Raw genomic sequence first — 16,391 nt, 5'->3', positions numbered from 1 at the left:
AAGTCATTCCGAAAGCCGATTTCTTCCGACCCAAGTTATTCCGAAAGCCGATTTCTTCCGACCCAAGTCATTCCGAAAGCCGATTTCGACCGACTTCACCTTATTCCATTCCGACCCAAATTCACCCAACCCAAATACCGGCCGACCCAGTCTCACCCGACCCATTTCCGACCCAGTTCCGAGATCCTCTCACCCAGTTTCACCCGACCCAACCAGTTCCGACCCATGACACGGTGTCACCCAGATTATTCCGACCCAAATCATTCCGACCCAGCCTGGGTCAACCCAAACCCAGCCAGTGACCCAGATTGACACCTCTACCCCAACAGTAATATTGAGTTTTAATTGCTTTTCCAAACAACACCTATAAAGTCTTAGATATAGGTTCTGCCAAAGCAAGTTGTTACTCATAATTCCTGGGAGTAAGGTATTAGGTGTTTTGAAACTTACATGTTAATGTTTGGTTTAACTCAACAAAATCATCAAAATATAAAGTTTTGGGTTTTGAAACTAAGAGATAGGAGTAAGAAAGGAGTTGGTAAGCTGTCTACCGAGAATTATAATTTGTTATAATTAGTAAAGTGTTTACTTACCTCAACTACTATAAATTGAAGACAGGGCGAAAGTCTGTTTAATTGTAGTGGGGGGGGGGGATCTTGGTTATTTCTTTATCCAATAGGGAACTTTCATTTTAAATAAAGGTTTAATTGCTGCTTCTTGATAAACATTTTGATTGAATCTTGCTTTATTATTCTTTTGTTGTAGTCATCATGTCTCGTTCAAACAACAACAACAACAACAACACCCCCGATTTTGATTTGCAATATTTACTCGAAAAGGATAAACTGAACGCACATAACATCCTAGAATGGGAAATGGCTGTGAGAATCGTTCTCAGAGCCGAAGGAAGGGAAAATGTTCTTGACAATCCTCTCCCTGAACCCCTACCAGAAAATGCTACTATAGCTGAACAGAGAACCAGGAAAACCCTAGAGGCAGATTCTGTGCAAATAACATGTCTAATGCTTCCCTACATGGAACCAGACTTTCAAAAGCGTTTTAATGGTCTGGATGTCTACTTCATCCTCCAGCAGATGAACATTATGTTTCAGAAGAATGCTAGATTGGTTTGAAGCTCAATGTCAGTTGCTGGAGTTCAAGTTGGGAAAAGGAAAACCTGTTGGTCCGTATGTGTTCAATATGATTGAAATTTTTTAGATCATGGAAAAATTAGGCTTCCCTTGCCCTCCAGAACTGGCAATTGATATTTTGATCAAATCCTTGCCTGAAAATTTTCAAAACATTCAGTTGAATTTTTATGTGCAAGGATGGGAGGCTACCTAGCAAGAACTACATGGTATGCTAACTGAGGCTAAAAGGAGCTTGTTCACTGAGCTTGAACATAATTATGTTCCTATGGTTAGGAAGGAAGCAGTTCAAGAAGAAAGGTGGTCCTAATAAGAAGAACAATGGTAAGGTTGTTGCCACTTATAATACTTCTGAGCCAATTACCACTCCAAAGGCAAAAGTAGCAGGACTACATGAGTGCCACTACTGCCACAAGATTGGTCACTGGAAGAGGAGCTACCCCAAGTATCAGGAGGATAAGAAAATTGGTGCTTCGACTTCAGGTATTTATGTTATAGAGATTAACTTGTCTACTTCTACATCATGGGTATTTGATATTGCATGTGGATCTCACATCATTTGTAATGTGCAGGCACTAAAAAGAAGTAGAACGTTGAGCAAAGAAGAAGTGAACCTCCGCGTGGGCAATGGAGCACGAGTTGCTGCTTTGGTTGTGGGAGATTGTAGTCTTCTTTTGCCTTTTGGTTTAGTATTAGAACTCTATATTTGCTACTATGTTCCAACTAGTACCAAGAATATTGTTTCGATTTCAATTTTGGATTCGAAAGGTTTTTCATTTCAAATAAAGATTAATTGTTTTTCTGCTTATAATTTGAATGATTTATTCTATGTCTCACCCAAGTTATAAACCCACATCTATAACATAGACAGCAAGAAACATAAAGCAAATGATTCAAACCCTACATACATATGGAATTGTCGATTAGGCCACATAAGTTCAAAGCGTATTGAGAAGCTTCATAAAGATGAATTCTCAAATCATTTGATTTTGAATCATTTGATACTTGTGGGTTTTTGCTTGATGGGGAAAATGAAAAAGTCACCTTTCACAGCTTCAAGTTAAAGAGTCAATGACCTTTTAGCCCTCATACATACGGATGTGTGTGGACCTATGAGTAATTTGGCTAGGGGAGGGTACAATTACTTCATTACTTTTACCGATGATGTAAGCAGATTTGGATTTCTTTACCTCATGCGGCATAAGCCGGAATCCTTGAAAAATTTAAGGAATTCTAGAATGAAGTACAAAACCAACTTGGTAAGAAAATTAAGGCACTGCGATCTGATCGTGGTAGTGAATATTTATTTCAAGAATTTGGTGATCATTTGAAGGAGTGTGGAATACTTTCACAATGGACTCCACCAGGAACACCACAGTTGAATGGCATTTCTGAAAGAAGGAATCTAACTCTACTTGATATGGTTCGATCCATACTAAGTCTTACTGATCTTCCTATTTTATTCTGGGGATTCACACTTAACAAATCACCATCTTAAGTAGTTGAAAAGACACCATATGAAATGTGGACTGGAAACGTTACAAAATTGTCTTTTCTAAGAATTTGGGGTTGTGAAGCTTATGTAAAATGTTTACTTTCTGATAAGCTTTCACCCGAATCCGATAAATGTCTCTTTGTGGGTTACCCAAAAGAAACTAAGGGATACTACTTCTACAACCAAAGCGAAAACAAAGTGTTTGTTACTCGTAATGGTGTCTTTCTAGAAACTGAGTTTATTTCCAGAAAAACAAGTGGGAGAAAAGTATATCACAACAACAAATGGATGAGGTTAACACATCATCAAAGGCGGCCCGACATGAAAAGGCTCAGGAGGCGGTGCATTCAATTCATGTTCCTCCTACCATCCCACTTGGAGATACTCCATGCGAAGTCACTCAACCTAGTGAGGTAGAAACTTCTTTTGTTGTTCCCCAACGTTGGTCTAGTAGGACCATCATTCCGTCAAAGAGATATATTAATTTCCTTTTGACTGAAAGTTCTGAAATGACGATTTTAGAATCAGAAGAACCTACTAGCTACAACAATGCTTTGGATAGTCAAGACTCCGAAAGATGGCTAGAGCCATGAAATCTGAAATGGATTCCATGTCTGAAAATCAAGTATGGAACTTGGTTGATTTGCCTGATAGGATATAACCCATTGGATGCAAATGGATTTTCATGCTGAAAACATAAAAGGATGGAAACATTAGTGTTTTCAAACCAAGGTTGGTGGCAAAAGATTTCAAACAAATTCATGGTATTGACTATGATGCAACTTTCTCACCAGTAGCCATGCTCAAATCTATTAAGATAATCCTTGCGATTGTTGCCTTTCATGACTATGAAATATGGCAGATGGATGTCAAAACCGCTTTGTTCAATGGGTTCTTGAAAGAGGATGTGTACATGACACAACCTCAAGGTTCTGAAGATCTAGAAAATCTAAGGAGAGTATGCAAGCTTAAGAAGTCCATTTATGGACTAAAGCAAGCATCAAGGAGTTGGAACCTCATATTGAATGAGGCAGTCAAGAGGAATCTTGTGTACAAGAAGTTAAGTGGGAGTAGTATTACCTTTCTGGTCTTGTATGTGGATAACATACTTCTCATAGGAAATGATAAAACAATGCTTGAGTCAGTCAAGGAATGGCTTAAAAATTGTTTCTCTATGAAAGACCTATGAGAGGCAAAGTACATATTGGGAATAAAGATCCACAGAGATAGGTCGAAAAGGTTGACTGGACTTAGTCAAGAGACTTATATTGATAAGGTTCTTGTAAGGTTCATGATGGAAAACTACAAAAGAGAATAAGCAAGATTCATACTGAGGATGATGTAGCAGATCCTCTGATTCGACTGCTTGCTCAACCTAAGCATGAGTGTCATACTAGGTCTATGGGGCAAGAGCATATGGGAGAATGACTTTAGGTTGTTTACTTCATGTTTACAATTCTAAAGACATTTATTATGCTTTGGATGTATATCAATAAAAATTTGTTTCTTATTTAATTATTTGGTTTAGTATTAAATAAAATGTCCACATAATTTGTGTTTTCAAAAAGGATTATCGAAAACGTTTTGATAATGGAACCCTATAAAGTGAACACAAATCACAATTTATTTAAAGTCCCTAGCCTAAATCACTAAATTGGACATAAGTGATTATTTAAAAGATTACTATATAATTAATTGATAGCGTAGTTCCATGAGCTATGGAGACATAGAGATGTCTAATTGATTATATGGATGTATAGTTGATACATTGAGACTTGACCTAATTAGGTTCTAAAAGTAGAATCAAAGTACTATATTTAGTAGAGTCATTAGACATGAGTATGCCTTAATAACCACAATATAATTAGTTTAACTTTGACACTGTTAAACGTCGCGCCGTAAAAGGAGGTTATAATCAGGTGGGCTAAGAATTGAGTGGGAGTTATGGTTATACAAGAATGGATAAGTCCTATTTAATAGAAATGGTGTCTGGGCCTCTTAATGAGCGAGAACTGAAAATTGTATGGCCATGCGGAATAGGATTAAAGAGTTAATACTTATTTGAGCAGTTCGAACTCCACGATCAAGGAACATAAATTTGAGAATAACATTGTGTTATCAAATTTGACATTAAGTGACTTAAGAAATTCAACATGGCGCTCTTATTTTCGTACAAGTGGGAGATTGAAGGAATACGATCTGACATATAGATTTATGAAAAAAAAACATAAATAATTATGGGAAATTTCCTCAGGTACCCCTGAGGTTTGGCATAATTCCCAAATTAACCCCAACGTTTGGGGAATTCCTCATATACCCCTGAGGTTTGTGTTTGTGCTCAAGATACCCTTACTATGAATGGAAACCTAACGCCGTAAGGTTTTCCCCTCTCTCTCCACCTATCATCCTCCATTGATGAAAATGGAAGCTTTCTCTCTCCTCCCAACCCACTCTAATGCCCTAACCACCCAACCCCCACCACCTCCCCTCCCCCCACCACCCCCGCAGCCCCCATTTTCGCAATCTCTCTCTCATTTTTCCCAAATCCCAAATCTCCGACTGAAGAAGATCGATTTTTCTCTGGCCTGCTAACTGCACTGTTCGATCTTCTTCGTCGGGCATCGATTTCGCCACTGCTCATTAACCAAACTGAACTGGGCATCAATTTCGACTTGGTGGGGAAGGGGTGGGGTCGATTTCGACACGGTTCTAGGCGTCGATTTGGACGGGGTGGGGTTCTTGCGACGGGTGGGGGGGGGAGGTTAATCTGGTGGGGGAGGGGGTGTTGCTGGGGTGGGGGAGGGGGGGATACGGCGGTAGAGGAGGGGTGGGGGGAAGGGGAGGTGGTGGGGGTTGGGTGGTTAGGGCTTTAGAGTGGGATGGGAGGAGAGAGAAAGTTTTCATGTTCATCAATGGAGGATGATGGGTGGAGAGAGAAAAAGAAAATTTGGGGAGAAGGAGAGGAAAACCTAACGGTGTTAGGTTTCCATCCATAGTAAGGGTATCTTGAGCACAAACACAAACCTCAGGGGTATCTGAGGAATTCACCAAATGTGGGGGGTAATTTGGGAATCACGCCAAACCTCAGCGGTACTTGAGGAAATTTCCCAATAATTATTTATACAACAAATATTCTAGAAATAAAATAATTAGGTCAATTGCATAATACCTCTACAATGTCGTTGACAAACTTTCATTTGTAACAATTTTTAAAAGTGTGATTTTGAAAAGCATAATTGCTATTGCTACATATAATACGCTATTTTTATAGTTAGTTTTATATGTATTTAAAATAAATAATAAATAATACTTTATTGTTCATCTAAATAAATATATTTTCAAAAGTTGTAAAATTATGTTGTATATGAAAATTATTTCGAAACATATTTCAAACACTCTCGATGGTAAAAAAAAAAACATATAATTGTGAATTATGTACCAAAAGCTATATTTAATTTACATAATTGAATAATTTAGGTTGTTTATTCAAAATCAGACCTTATATGAAATTATATCTATGTTAAACACTACTTTTTTAAAAAAAAAATTAAAAGAATAACATGTCCATGCTTAAGTGGAGCTCTCTATAATATTCTAAAGTTGTTTTTCGAAAATACATACTCTAATTTTTTTCATCATATCGCTATAGATTTAAATTTTTGTTGTAACAACAAAATTTCCTTAATAATTTTTGTTGTAATACTAAATTGTTTTGGTTCAGTTGAGTAAGGCTGATGTTTGGATCCTCTAGAGTTCTTAAAGAACTCTACAATGTAGAGTTTGAGCAATATCAACATTGAATAAAAAAAAAAAAAATAGCTCATACATTATCTTTCCAAGACCCACTCTATTTTATTCTCATCAAAATCCACCCCCTTATTTCCCCCCTTTCACCAATACACGCTCTTATACAACTCTATTTTGTAGAATTTTATTAAAGCTCTAGAAGATCCAAACTCGTAAGACTAAGGTTTTGAAAGATAATATGTTCAATCATGTAAGTTGAACCTATGATAAAATGCTATAGTCACAAACAATACACTATAGTTATAACTATTATTATATTTATCTAAAAGACAGACTAAATAATACCCTACCATTCATCTAGTTAAATATATTTTTATGAGTTATAAAGCTACATTGTAAATGGGTCTTATTTTGAAGTATATATTTCAAGCACTATCAAATGGTGAAAAATTATAATGTTTTGAATTAGGTAGAAAAATTATATATGCAATTTATATAATATAATAATTTAGATTGTTCATTCAAAACGAAACACTAATTTATTGTTATTTAAAACTCTTTTTATGTATTTAAATATTTGTAGGACTCTATTTTTTAAAATACTTAAAATAAAAATTAATGACATGACAATCCTACGTGGCGCTCTCTATTTCATAAGTTGTAAAACTATATTGAAAATGGATCTTATTTCGGAGCATGTTTTGAGCATTATCCAATGGAACAAAAATTATAATATTTCAAATTACGTAGTAAAAGTTATACACAATTTAAATAATATAATAATTTAGGTTGTTCATGCAAAATCAAACCTTACTTTTACAACTTCTTATGTGTATTTATCTATGTAGGACTCTATTGTTAAAAATAATTAATATAATAATAAATGACATGATAATTCTATGTGGCGCTCTCTATTTCATAAGTTGTAGAACTATATTATAAATGAATCTTATTTCAGAGCATATTTCGAACACTATCCAATGGAACAAATTTTATAATATTTCGAATTACATAGCAAAAGTTATATACAATTTACATAATATATATTTAAGTTGTTCATGCAAAATCAAACTCTAATTTTAGCTTATCTAGAACTCCTTATATATATTTAAATCTATATAGAACTCTATTTTTGTAAAAGATTTCTCGTTATTCAAAACTCTTTTATGTATTTAAATATATGTAGGACTCTTTTTTTAAAAAAAACATTTAAAATAAAAATTAATGACATGACAATCCTACGTGGTAGCCTCTCTATTTCATAAGTTGTAGAACTATATTGTAAATGGATCTTATTTCGCGGCATATTTCGAGTACTATTCAATGAAACAAAAATTATTATATTTCAAACTACGTAGCATAAGTTATACACAATTTACATAATAGAATAATTTAGGTTGTTCATGCAAAATCAAACTATGATTTTAGCTTCTTTAAAACTTCTTATGTGTATTTAAATCTATGTAGAACTCTATCTTTAAAATATTTAAAATAAAAATTAATGATATGACAATCCTATGTGGCGATTTCTATTTCATAAGTTGTAGAACTACATTGTAAATGAATCTTATTTCAGAGCATATTTCGAGCACTCTTTAATGGAGCAAAAAAAAAAAAAAAATATTTCGAATTACGTAGCAAAAGTTATACGCAATTCACATAATATAATAATTTAGGTTGTTCATGCAAAATCAAACTTTAATTTTAGCTTATCTAGAACTCCTTATGTGTATTTGAATCTATGAAGAACTCTATTTTTGTAAAAGATCAAAATAAAATATGATGACATGGGAATCCTACGTGGCGCTCTATGGCCTGGAAATCTTGAGGAGCTCTCTATTCTCGCGAAAAGTTCCTCATATATATATATATATATATATATATATATTGATTGCTTTAACTTATCTGATTTATGTTATCTAATCCGAAATTATCTTTTTTGAAATAAATTAAAATAAGTTGAATAAAACATAGCCTTAGATCTAATACTATAATAGTTACCTTTATATTTTGCTACTTTTGCATTCCTCCCTGACACAAAGGCTTGCGTGTAATTTTTATCATAAATTTTGGTGTAACAACCTACAAACCACAATTTTTTTTGTTAAATAAAAAATCAAAAGACATGGAATAATTGACAAAATGGCATGAGATTCATGTCATTATTTGTATAGTCCATGTCATTCATGTTCAAGTGTATGTCATTACTCATGTTACTCAATAAGTTAATTTTAATTTTTTTAATGTGGGAGAAGCAACTAGGGTGGATCCCGAGAAGTGGGGCTGTAACACCCCCAAATTACTCACTTTTAAATAAATAATTTGATAAATATTATTTGAGTAATTTAGGAGTATTAGCGCCGCATGACTAACATGCATTCAACAACCAACTACTATCTAACTAAATAACTTGCGACAGAAGACTTTAACCAGAATAATAACAACTCTTTATTATTTAGGAAATTGTCAATAATAAGTCAACCTTTGTCCTGTCTGTTAAAAATAAGTCATCTTTTGATTATTTTCTTAATAAAACTACATTTAGTACTTATCAATTTTAAACATGTTAAATTACAAATAATATGACTTTTTTCTTTCTTTTTGGAATTTTTAATTTCTTTCTGTTTTCTCTCTCATCCCTTTGAAAAGTTACACATATCATATGTAATCGGTTAAAGAAGTGAACAATAGGCAAAGACTTGTTAATAACAGATCCGTATTAAAGGTTGACTTATTCAAGGATAATCAAAAGGTTGACTTGTTTTTAGCGAATGGCTTAAAGGATGACTTATTCTTGACAATTTTTCCATTTATTAAAAGTACATATTGTCTCAAAATTAAAACAAAGAAAACACCTAATCTAGGTGAATATCCCCTTCCTAGTATGCTCCTATGCACATCCAAATTTCACTAGTGGAAAAATATGAAGCCCTTGTGACCCTATCATTTTCCATTGCAAATCATATTTTTATACAAATATAATAAGAAAAGCTATCTAATCAGGAACTTCAACTAGAGTCTTTCTAGTTATCTTTTAGATTCCACCTAACATACAAAATAAATCTGTAAGCAAACAAGAACTAACATTCTAGCAACCACACTCCAATCTTGAGAGTAGAAACTTGTCTGATGAAAGGGCAATTCGAAACTACAACAAGTTCGACTTCAAAAATGAAAAGGAAAGGCTTTAACAGCAAACTAGTCTACTCAAGCCATAGAAATAAGACAATATGACCAGTATTTGACCAAGATAATTCACAGCCTCCTTCCCCTTCTTCCTCCCTTTCTGCGGGTACTGTCTGTTGGGATGGGAGTCACGTCCTCTGGACAAGCAAAAATAAACACGGATACATAAATACTTAGAATAGGTAAAACAAAAGAAACTCAAAATAAGCAAGCAAGCATTCTATGCACAATCATACAACACTATAATCAAGAACAACTAGTCAGAAGATTGTGCAAATTGTTACACAAAAAGAATTGGAAAATAAACTAAAACACAAGGTTCCATAAGGATGCCACAAAATAAATTTCTACAAAGAAACTACATGTTAATTGTAATGAGACGCATCACTAACAGTTAACAAGAATTCAATTGGTTCAGAATAAATGATTCTGAACTCACTTAGAGATAGTGTTACTAGAAAACAATAGGGAAGTTCTTCATACATAAAGTGTCTTGCATATAATAAGAATAATTTGTGCATTACTGAGACATTTCATTATCCAACATTCCAATTAACAAGAGTAAGAGCCTTACCAATACGGCCAATTTTCATGCCTGAACGAGCAAGGGCTCTCAAAGCAGACTGAGCACTAGGTCCAGGATCTTGGTTTTGTTTCCTCCAGTAGCACGGAGCTTAATGTGGAGAGCAGTATTTCCAAGTTCCTGTAAATTACAATCAATTCTGCACATTAGCAGGCTGTAGAACATGTAGACATTTTCCTACACAGAAATCAAATGAGTTTAATCAAATGACCCCATCCCCAACACCATCCTTGCTCTCCCTTAATTAGGGGTGTTAATAATGGGTATTACCAGAAACAAGAAAGATTGCAAGGACCTACATATTTGTACTTCATTGGAAGAGCTCCATGTAGTTGATTGTTCTCGAAACTAGCATTGCTCTCCGTAATGTAAGGTCAAATTATGTACGTGTACTTAATTAGAATGAGTTGACATCTGGTAGAAAAGAGAAAGAGGTCAGCAAAGCAAAGGTACAGTATAACAACAGTGCTCTATTCCAAGATACAAGGGGGATCAAACATCAAACTGTGGTTGACTTGACAATGAAGATTTAGAGGAGATTATCACATTTTATATCACTAATAGAGCTGTTAAAACCCCAATGCACCCTTGTGTATTTATCTTAATCAATGATGACTTACAAATATGGTCGATTTGCAGTAGCTAACTATTCCTCGACCACTTTTCCTTTAGGATTCCTATCCTATCATCCTATCTTACTATTTCCCTTAAGATTGTGGATTTACCAAGTTAAAGTGCATATATAATATAGCCCAGCATATAAGAAGTAGTGAACCTGAAAGGAAGTATTTTTTCAATTACACAATTTAAAAAGTAGATTGTTTTCCTCTAAATCAATTTAATAAACCAAAAAGTGCCACAAAATCAAGTTTCTTTCGCTTATTCGATTGATCTACAACACCTTCCTCACCGACAACTTTAGCCATAAAAGAAAACAGAATTAGCATACAGATACAATTCATGTTTCTTTTGAACAAAAACAATAAAACACTAGAGAAAGTGATAGAATTTACCTCTTACACATGTGTTATGAAACTTTAATTACCAGACACTTGATCATCCATGGTAGTTTGATTTCTATATTAAACAAAATGAAAATCAGAACATTATGAATGAATACAAAAAGATTATAAACAATGTAAATAAAAGAGAAAACATCTTATTTTTCATCTATAATTTTTTTTGACAGAATATTTTACATTTTCGTATGGGAAAATATCTAATAAAAGATAACACCCAGCGGCAGAAAAAAAACATCATAATCTTTTAGGAAAATAAGCTAAGAATATCATATATGGAGTACCAAAAACATGAAATTCTGAAGAATAAACGGTAAAAAAAAAAAGAGATAGCAATTGACAATTATCAAACCCTAGAAATTGGAAGAATGTTATCATCCAAAGGAAGCAAAATAAAATCAAATTATACATAAGAAGAGAATATTAAAGTAGGCATACCAATTTGGTTGAAACTATAATGATGTTGGTGTGAAAAATTGGAAGAGCGGTAAATTGTTTTCTCTGTTATCATTAGGGCTGAGTTGAGCGGGTTTTTTTGTGAGATTTTAGGCCTGTGTTAAGGAGAAGAAAAAGAGGAGATGAAATGGGGGGAGAGAGAGAGAGAGAGAGAGGGGTGTTTCAGCAGCGAGGGAATGAAAGAATTGGAGGGAGTTTAGGGGCAAATAGAATAATAAAGAATTTAAGGCCCAATAGGGCTGCGGTTGGCCCAAAAACACAGCCCTTCTTACTGTAAGAAGGACTGCGTTTTCTAGTTAACCGCACCCCTTCTTGGAAAGGACTGCGGTTTTCTTTAAAATCGCAACCCTTCAAAAATGAAGGGCTGCGTTTTGAAGAAAACGCATCCTTTCCAGCGCAGCCCTTCCTTTTTTTTCCCCTAGTGTTTCACTTGCAAAACTGCTTACCAAAAGGTAAACAGGGCAAAACCTAAAAGGGAAAAAAATACGCGTCAGTATAAAACTCAATAAGATATGTACTAGATAAGTAACACATTTGCTATTTCGTAACAATTTATATTTCGAAAACTCCATCATTAATAATTCAAAATAACTTTTTAAGAACAAACTTTTTTCAACACTTTAGTAATAATACAAATAACCTTTGAGAACAAACTCTTTCCAAATACTTGGATTAAAAATAATCTTGAAATCTTAAAAAACAATTCCTCTTTTTACCTCCCCTTCCTTATCCTAAGTGTGCACCAACCCCCCAACCCCCATAAAAAAAATATTCATCCAATCAAATATATACTCAAAGGGTAACAATAATTATCAACAAGTGGACTTTGAAACATGAACCCTTCTTGAAATAATCAAGCGTTAAATAATAATAATATATATGACTTGTAAGTCATAAATAAACTTACTTTTCTAAAAATAACAACATTTTGAACATTCAAAGTTCATAAAAATCAATCAAACTTTTCCTTGTAAAAATAAATTAAATTTTCCAAAAAGGATAACAAAACATTACATAAAATGATTGATAAAACGATCATTCATTCTTTTCACTTCTAAGAGTGAATAATAAAATATTATAACTATTTAAAACCCAATTTCAAAATTCATATAACAATTAAATCAACAGACAACTTTAACACATAAAACCACATCATTTCAAGAGATCTAGCTACATAACGTACATTGATCTTAAACAAAGTGTATACAAATCTCTTCACTTAGTCTTATGCTTGAGCGATCTCCTAACCAACCGATAATATAAAAATCTAATAAGTAACTTATCACATGAACTTAATCATGAATTTAAACATTATTAATCTATCATAAGCATAATATTTTTTAAGAAATATGAAAATCTTTCTCTTAAACCAATGAAAATTGGAGCTTGTATAAGAAATATGAAACTAGAATAGATTAAGAAGAGAAGGAAGAACCTTATTGTAAGAGAGTTTGAATTTTTCAGAGTTTTCGTGCGAAAAAGATGGCTTAAGGTATGCGGTATATATTTATAGGAGTTGAATATGTAGTACTCCCTCCGTTTCTTTTTAATCTACACACTCCTTCTTAGTATGTTTCTTTTTAATCTACACATTGTTGTTTTTTCTATGTTGAGTAACATATCACGTCTATTTTCTCATCTTTTTCCACCCATGTCATTCACTTTTTAATATTTTAACCCACTGTTTTGTTTCTCTCCCGTCCTTTTCAATTTCTCTCTCCACCTTTTCAATTTTCCTCACTCATACTTTTGTACTTTCCCATTGGTTCTCCCCAAAAGTGAAGTGAGTAATTGAAAAGAAACTGAGGGAGTACTTAATTTCCAAAATTAAATAGTTTGTAACCTTCGAGATAAATTAGTAGATTAAACCAAGATTTGTAACCTCAATTATTAAATTGGAAGTTTTAGAAAATCAAAATCCCCGACTTTTTAAATATGGTGGTTGGTGACCTAGCAACTTTTTGAAAAAAAAACTCCATCATTAATAAAATCATACATATTTAAATCACTAGTAGAATAAATGCTATTTGCTGCGGTGATATTGCTGCGGTTTTACCCATACGCAGCAATATACTACCTCCGTTCTCTTTTAGTTGCAACGTTTGACAAATTGCACTATTCATGTTCTCTTATTTGACCACATTTATTGATTTATATGTTAAACAAAATATAGTCATGTGGGTCTTGTTTGATTCGTTTCGATGTAAGCTTTCATAATATCAAATTTTTATAATTTTTACTTACATACAATTAGAGATAAAACGATTTGAAATTGTATATTGGCAAGCGTGAAAGTCAAAACGTTGCAACTAAATAAAAACAGAGGTAGTATCACGTAAAAAAAAAGAAAAAATATAAAATGACCATATTGCTGCGGTTTCGACAGAAAACCGCAGCAATATGGTTTCAACGAATATATTTTGAAAAAAATTGACTATTTGACCGAGACATATTGCTGCGGTTTGTAAAATAGATCCTTGGTAAGTATTTAAAACTACTAGGGTTTGGTGGTTGAGCGTTGTTTTCATTTTCATCCTCTCTCCTCTCACGCTTCATCTTCGCGCCTCTCTCATCTTCCCAAACCACTCATTTTCGCACCTCTCCAATCCTCCCAAACTCACTCTGCCTCTTACACCTATCTCACACCTCAGTCACCTTTTCACCCCACGCATCTTCTCATCCTCCCAAACGTAATTATTTCTCTGAATCCAAACTTCATCTTCGCACCTCTTAGTGCTCGCCGTCGCATGTCTTCAAAGGGTCAGCGCCAAACTTCATCTTCGCACGTCGCCGTCGCCCAGCGCGCAGACTCCCATGTCGCCGTCGCACGTCTTCGCTCGCACGTCCCAGCAGGCTCGTCGCTCGTCTTCGCTCACAAATCGTCTCAGCAGACTCGTCGCTCAGAATCCCAAAACGTCGCGTCGGTCAGACTCGCAAATTGTCGTCATCGCTCAGACTCGCAAATTATCGCTCAAATTCTTTTTGTATTTGTTCATTGTTTTTAGATCTGATGTTTAGATCTTGTGTTTTTCCATTTTTATTTTATTTTTACAAATTATGTTAAGAGTTCATATTTTAGTTTAATTTTCAGTTTTATTTTGGTTTTTTTATGTTGGTTTTATTTTTAGATCTGGTTTGGTTTTAGTTTTTTTTGTCTATGAAGTTCTGTTTGCTTTTTTTTTTTTTTATCTGGAACAAAGATCTTAGAGAGACTTGATGCTGGTTTCATATGAAATGCTTACTGTTTCTCTCTTTTTTTTGTTCTTTTTATTTTTTATGATTTTTTTTTACTTACCCAATGCCTATTGCTGCGAGTCATACTATAAACCGCAATAATATGCTTATTATTTATTGTGATTAATTGCCTGATTTTAATTCAAATTTGATAGCAAAATGCAACAAAAAAAAAAAAAAAAATTTACCAAGAACTATTGCTGCGGTTTTGGGCCAAAACTGCAGCAATAGTTTGACATATTGCTGCGGTTTTGGCCCAAAACCGCAGCAATACTCTCTGTTAAATATATATATAAAAGTATTGCTACGGTTTTGCCTAAAAGCCGCAGCAATATTTGTAGAAAATAAACTAAAACACAAGGTTCCATAAGGATTGTACAAATTGTTACACAAAAAGAATTGGAAAATAAACTAAAACACAAGGTTCCATAAGGATGCCACAAAATAAATTTCTACAAAGAAACTACATGTTAATTGTAATGAGACGCATCACTAACAGTTAACAAGAATTCAATTGGTTCAGAATAAATGATTCTGAACCTCACTTAGAGATAGCGTTACTAGAAAACAATAGGGAAGTTCTTCATACATAAAGTGTCTTGCATATAATAAAGAATAATTTAGTGCATTACTGAGATATTTCTTTATCCAACATTCCAATTAACAAGAGTAAGAGCCTTACCAATACGGCCAATTTTCATGCCTGAACGAGCAAGGGCTCTCAAAGCAGACTGAGCACCAGGTCCAGGAGTCTTGGTTTTGTTTCCTCCAGTAGCACGGAGCTTAATGTGGAAAGCAGTATTTCCAAGTTCCTGTAAATTACAATCAATTCTCCACATTAGCAGGCTGTAGAACATGTAGACATTTTCCTACACAGAAAATCAAATGAGTTTTATCAAATGACCTCATCCCCAACACCATCCTTGCTCTCCATTAATTAGGGGTGTTAATAATGGGGTATCTACCAGAAACAAGAAAAGATTGCAAGGACCTACATATTTGTACTTCATTGGAAGAGCTCCGTGTAGTTGATTGTTCTCGAAACTAGCATTGCTCTCCGTAATGTAAGGTCAAATTATGTACGTGTACTTAATTAGAATGAGTTGATATCTGGTAGAAAAGAGAAAGAGGTCAGCAAAGGCAAAGGTACAGTATAACAACCAGTGCCTCTATTCCAAGATACAAGGGGGATCAAACATCAAACTGTGGTTGACTTGACAATGAAGATTTAGAGGAGATTATCACATTTTATATCACTAATAGAGCTGTTAAAACCCCAATGCACCCTTGTGTATTTATCTTAATCAATGATGACTTACAAATATGGTCGATTTGCAGTAGCTAACTATTCCTCGACCACTTTTCCTTTAGGATTCCTATCCTATCAATCCTATCCTTACTATTTCCCTTAAGATTGTGGGATTTACCAAAGTTAAAGTGCATATATAATATAGCCCAGCATATAAGAAGCAGTGAGCCTGAAAGGAAGTATTTTTTCAATTACACAATTTAAAAAGTAGATT

The 16,391-nt window shown here is 34.0% G+C and overlaps 1 protein-coding gene across 2 annotated transcripts; it reads right to left on the bottom strand.

Annotated features, from left to right (window-relative positions):
• Positions 1–9,529: 9,529 nt before the first annotated feature.
• Positions 9,530–15,722, bottom strand: LOC104899472 (40S ribosomal protein S14). Of its 2 annotated transcripts, none has more exons than XR_008970259.1 (2): positions 10,151–10,316; positions 9,530–9,713 (listed from the first exon to the last, which is right to left on the bottom strand). XR_008970259.1 is itself a non-coding variant. In XM_057396238.1 (2 exons), the coding sequence occupies exons 1-2, from the start codon at positions 15,705–15,707 to the stop codon at positions 9,646–9,648; spliced, it is 225 nt and encodes a 74-aa protein (XP_057252221.1). In that variant the 5' UTR covers positions 15,708–15,722; the 3' UTR covers positions 9,530–9,645. The 2 variants fall into 2 exon arrangements, 1 of the variants encoding a protein (XP_057252221.1); XM_057396238.1 differs by lacking the exon at positions 10,151–10,316 and adding an exon at positions 15,551–15,722.
• Between the last annotated feature and the right edge of the window lie 669 nt (positions 15,723–16,391).

This window comes from Beta vulgaris, chromosome 7, assembly GCF_026745355.1.
Source record: "Beta vulgaris subsp. vulgaris cultivar EL10 chromosome 7, EL10.2, whole genome shotgun sequence".
Classification (NCBI taxonomy): Eukaryota; Viridiplantae; Streptophyta; class Magnoliopsida; order Caryophyllales; family Amaranthaceae; genus Beta; species Beta vulgaris.
This window is presented reverse-complemented; position numbering and strand designations above follow the sequence as displayed.

Coding starts and splice junctions, on each gene's coding strand:
- LOC104899472 (XM_057396238.1), bottom strand. CDS start 15,707: ATGTGGAGAATTGATTGTAATTTACAGGAACTTGGAAATACTGCTTTC. Junction 9,714..15,550: donor CATGAAAATTGGCCGTATTG/GTAAGGCTCTTA, acceptor TTGCTTGTCCAG/AGGACGTGACTCCCATCCCA.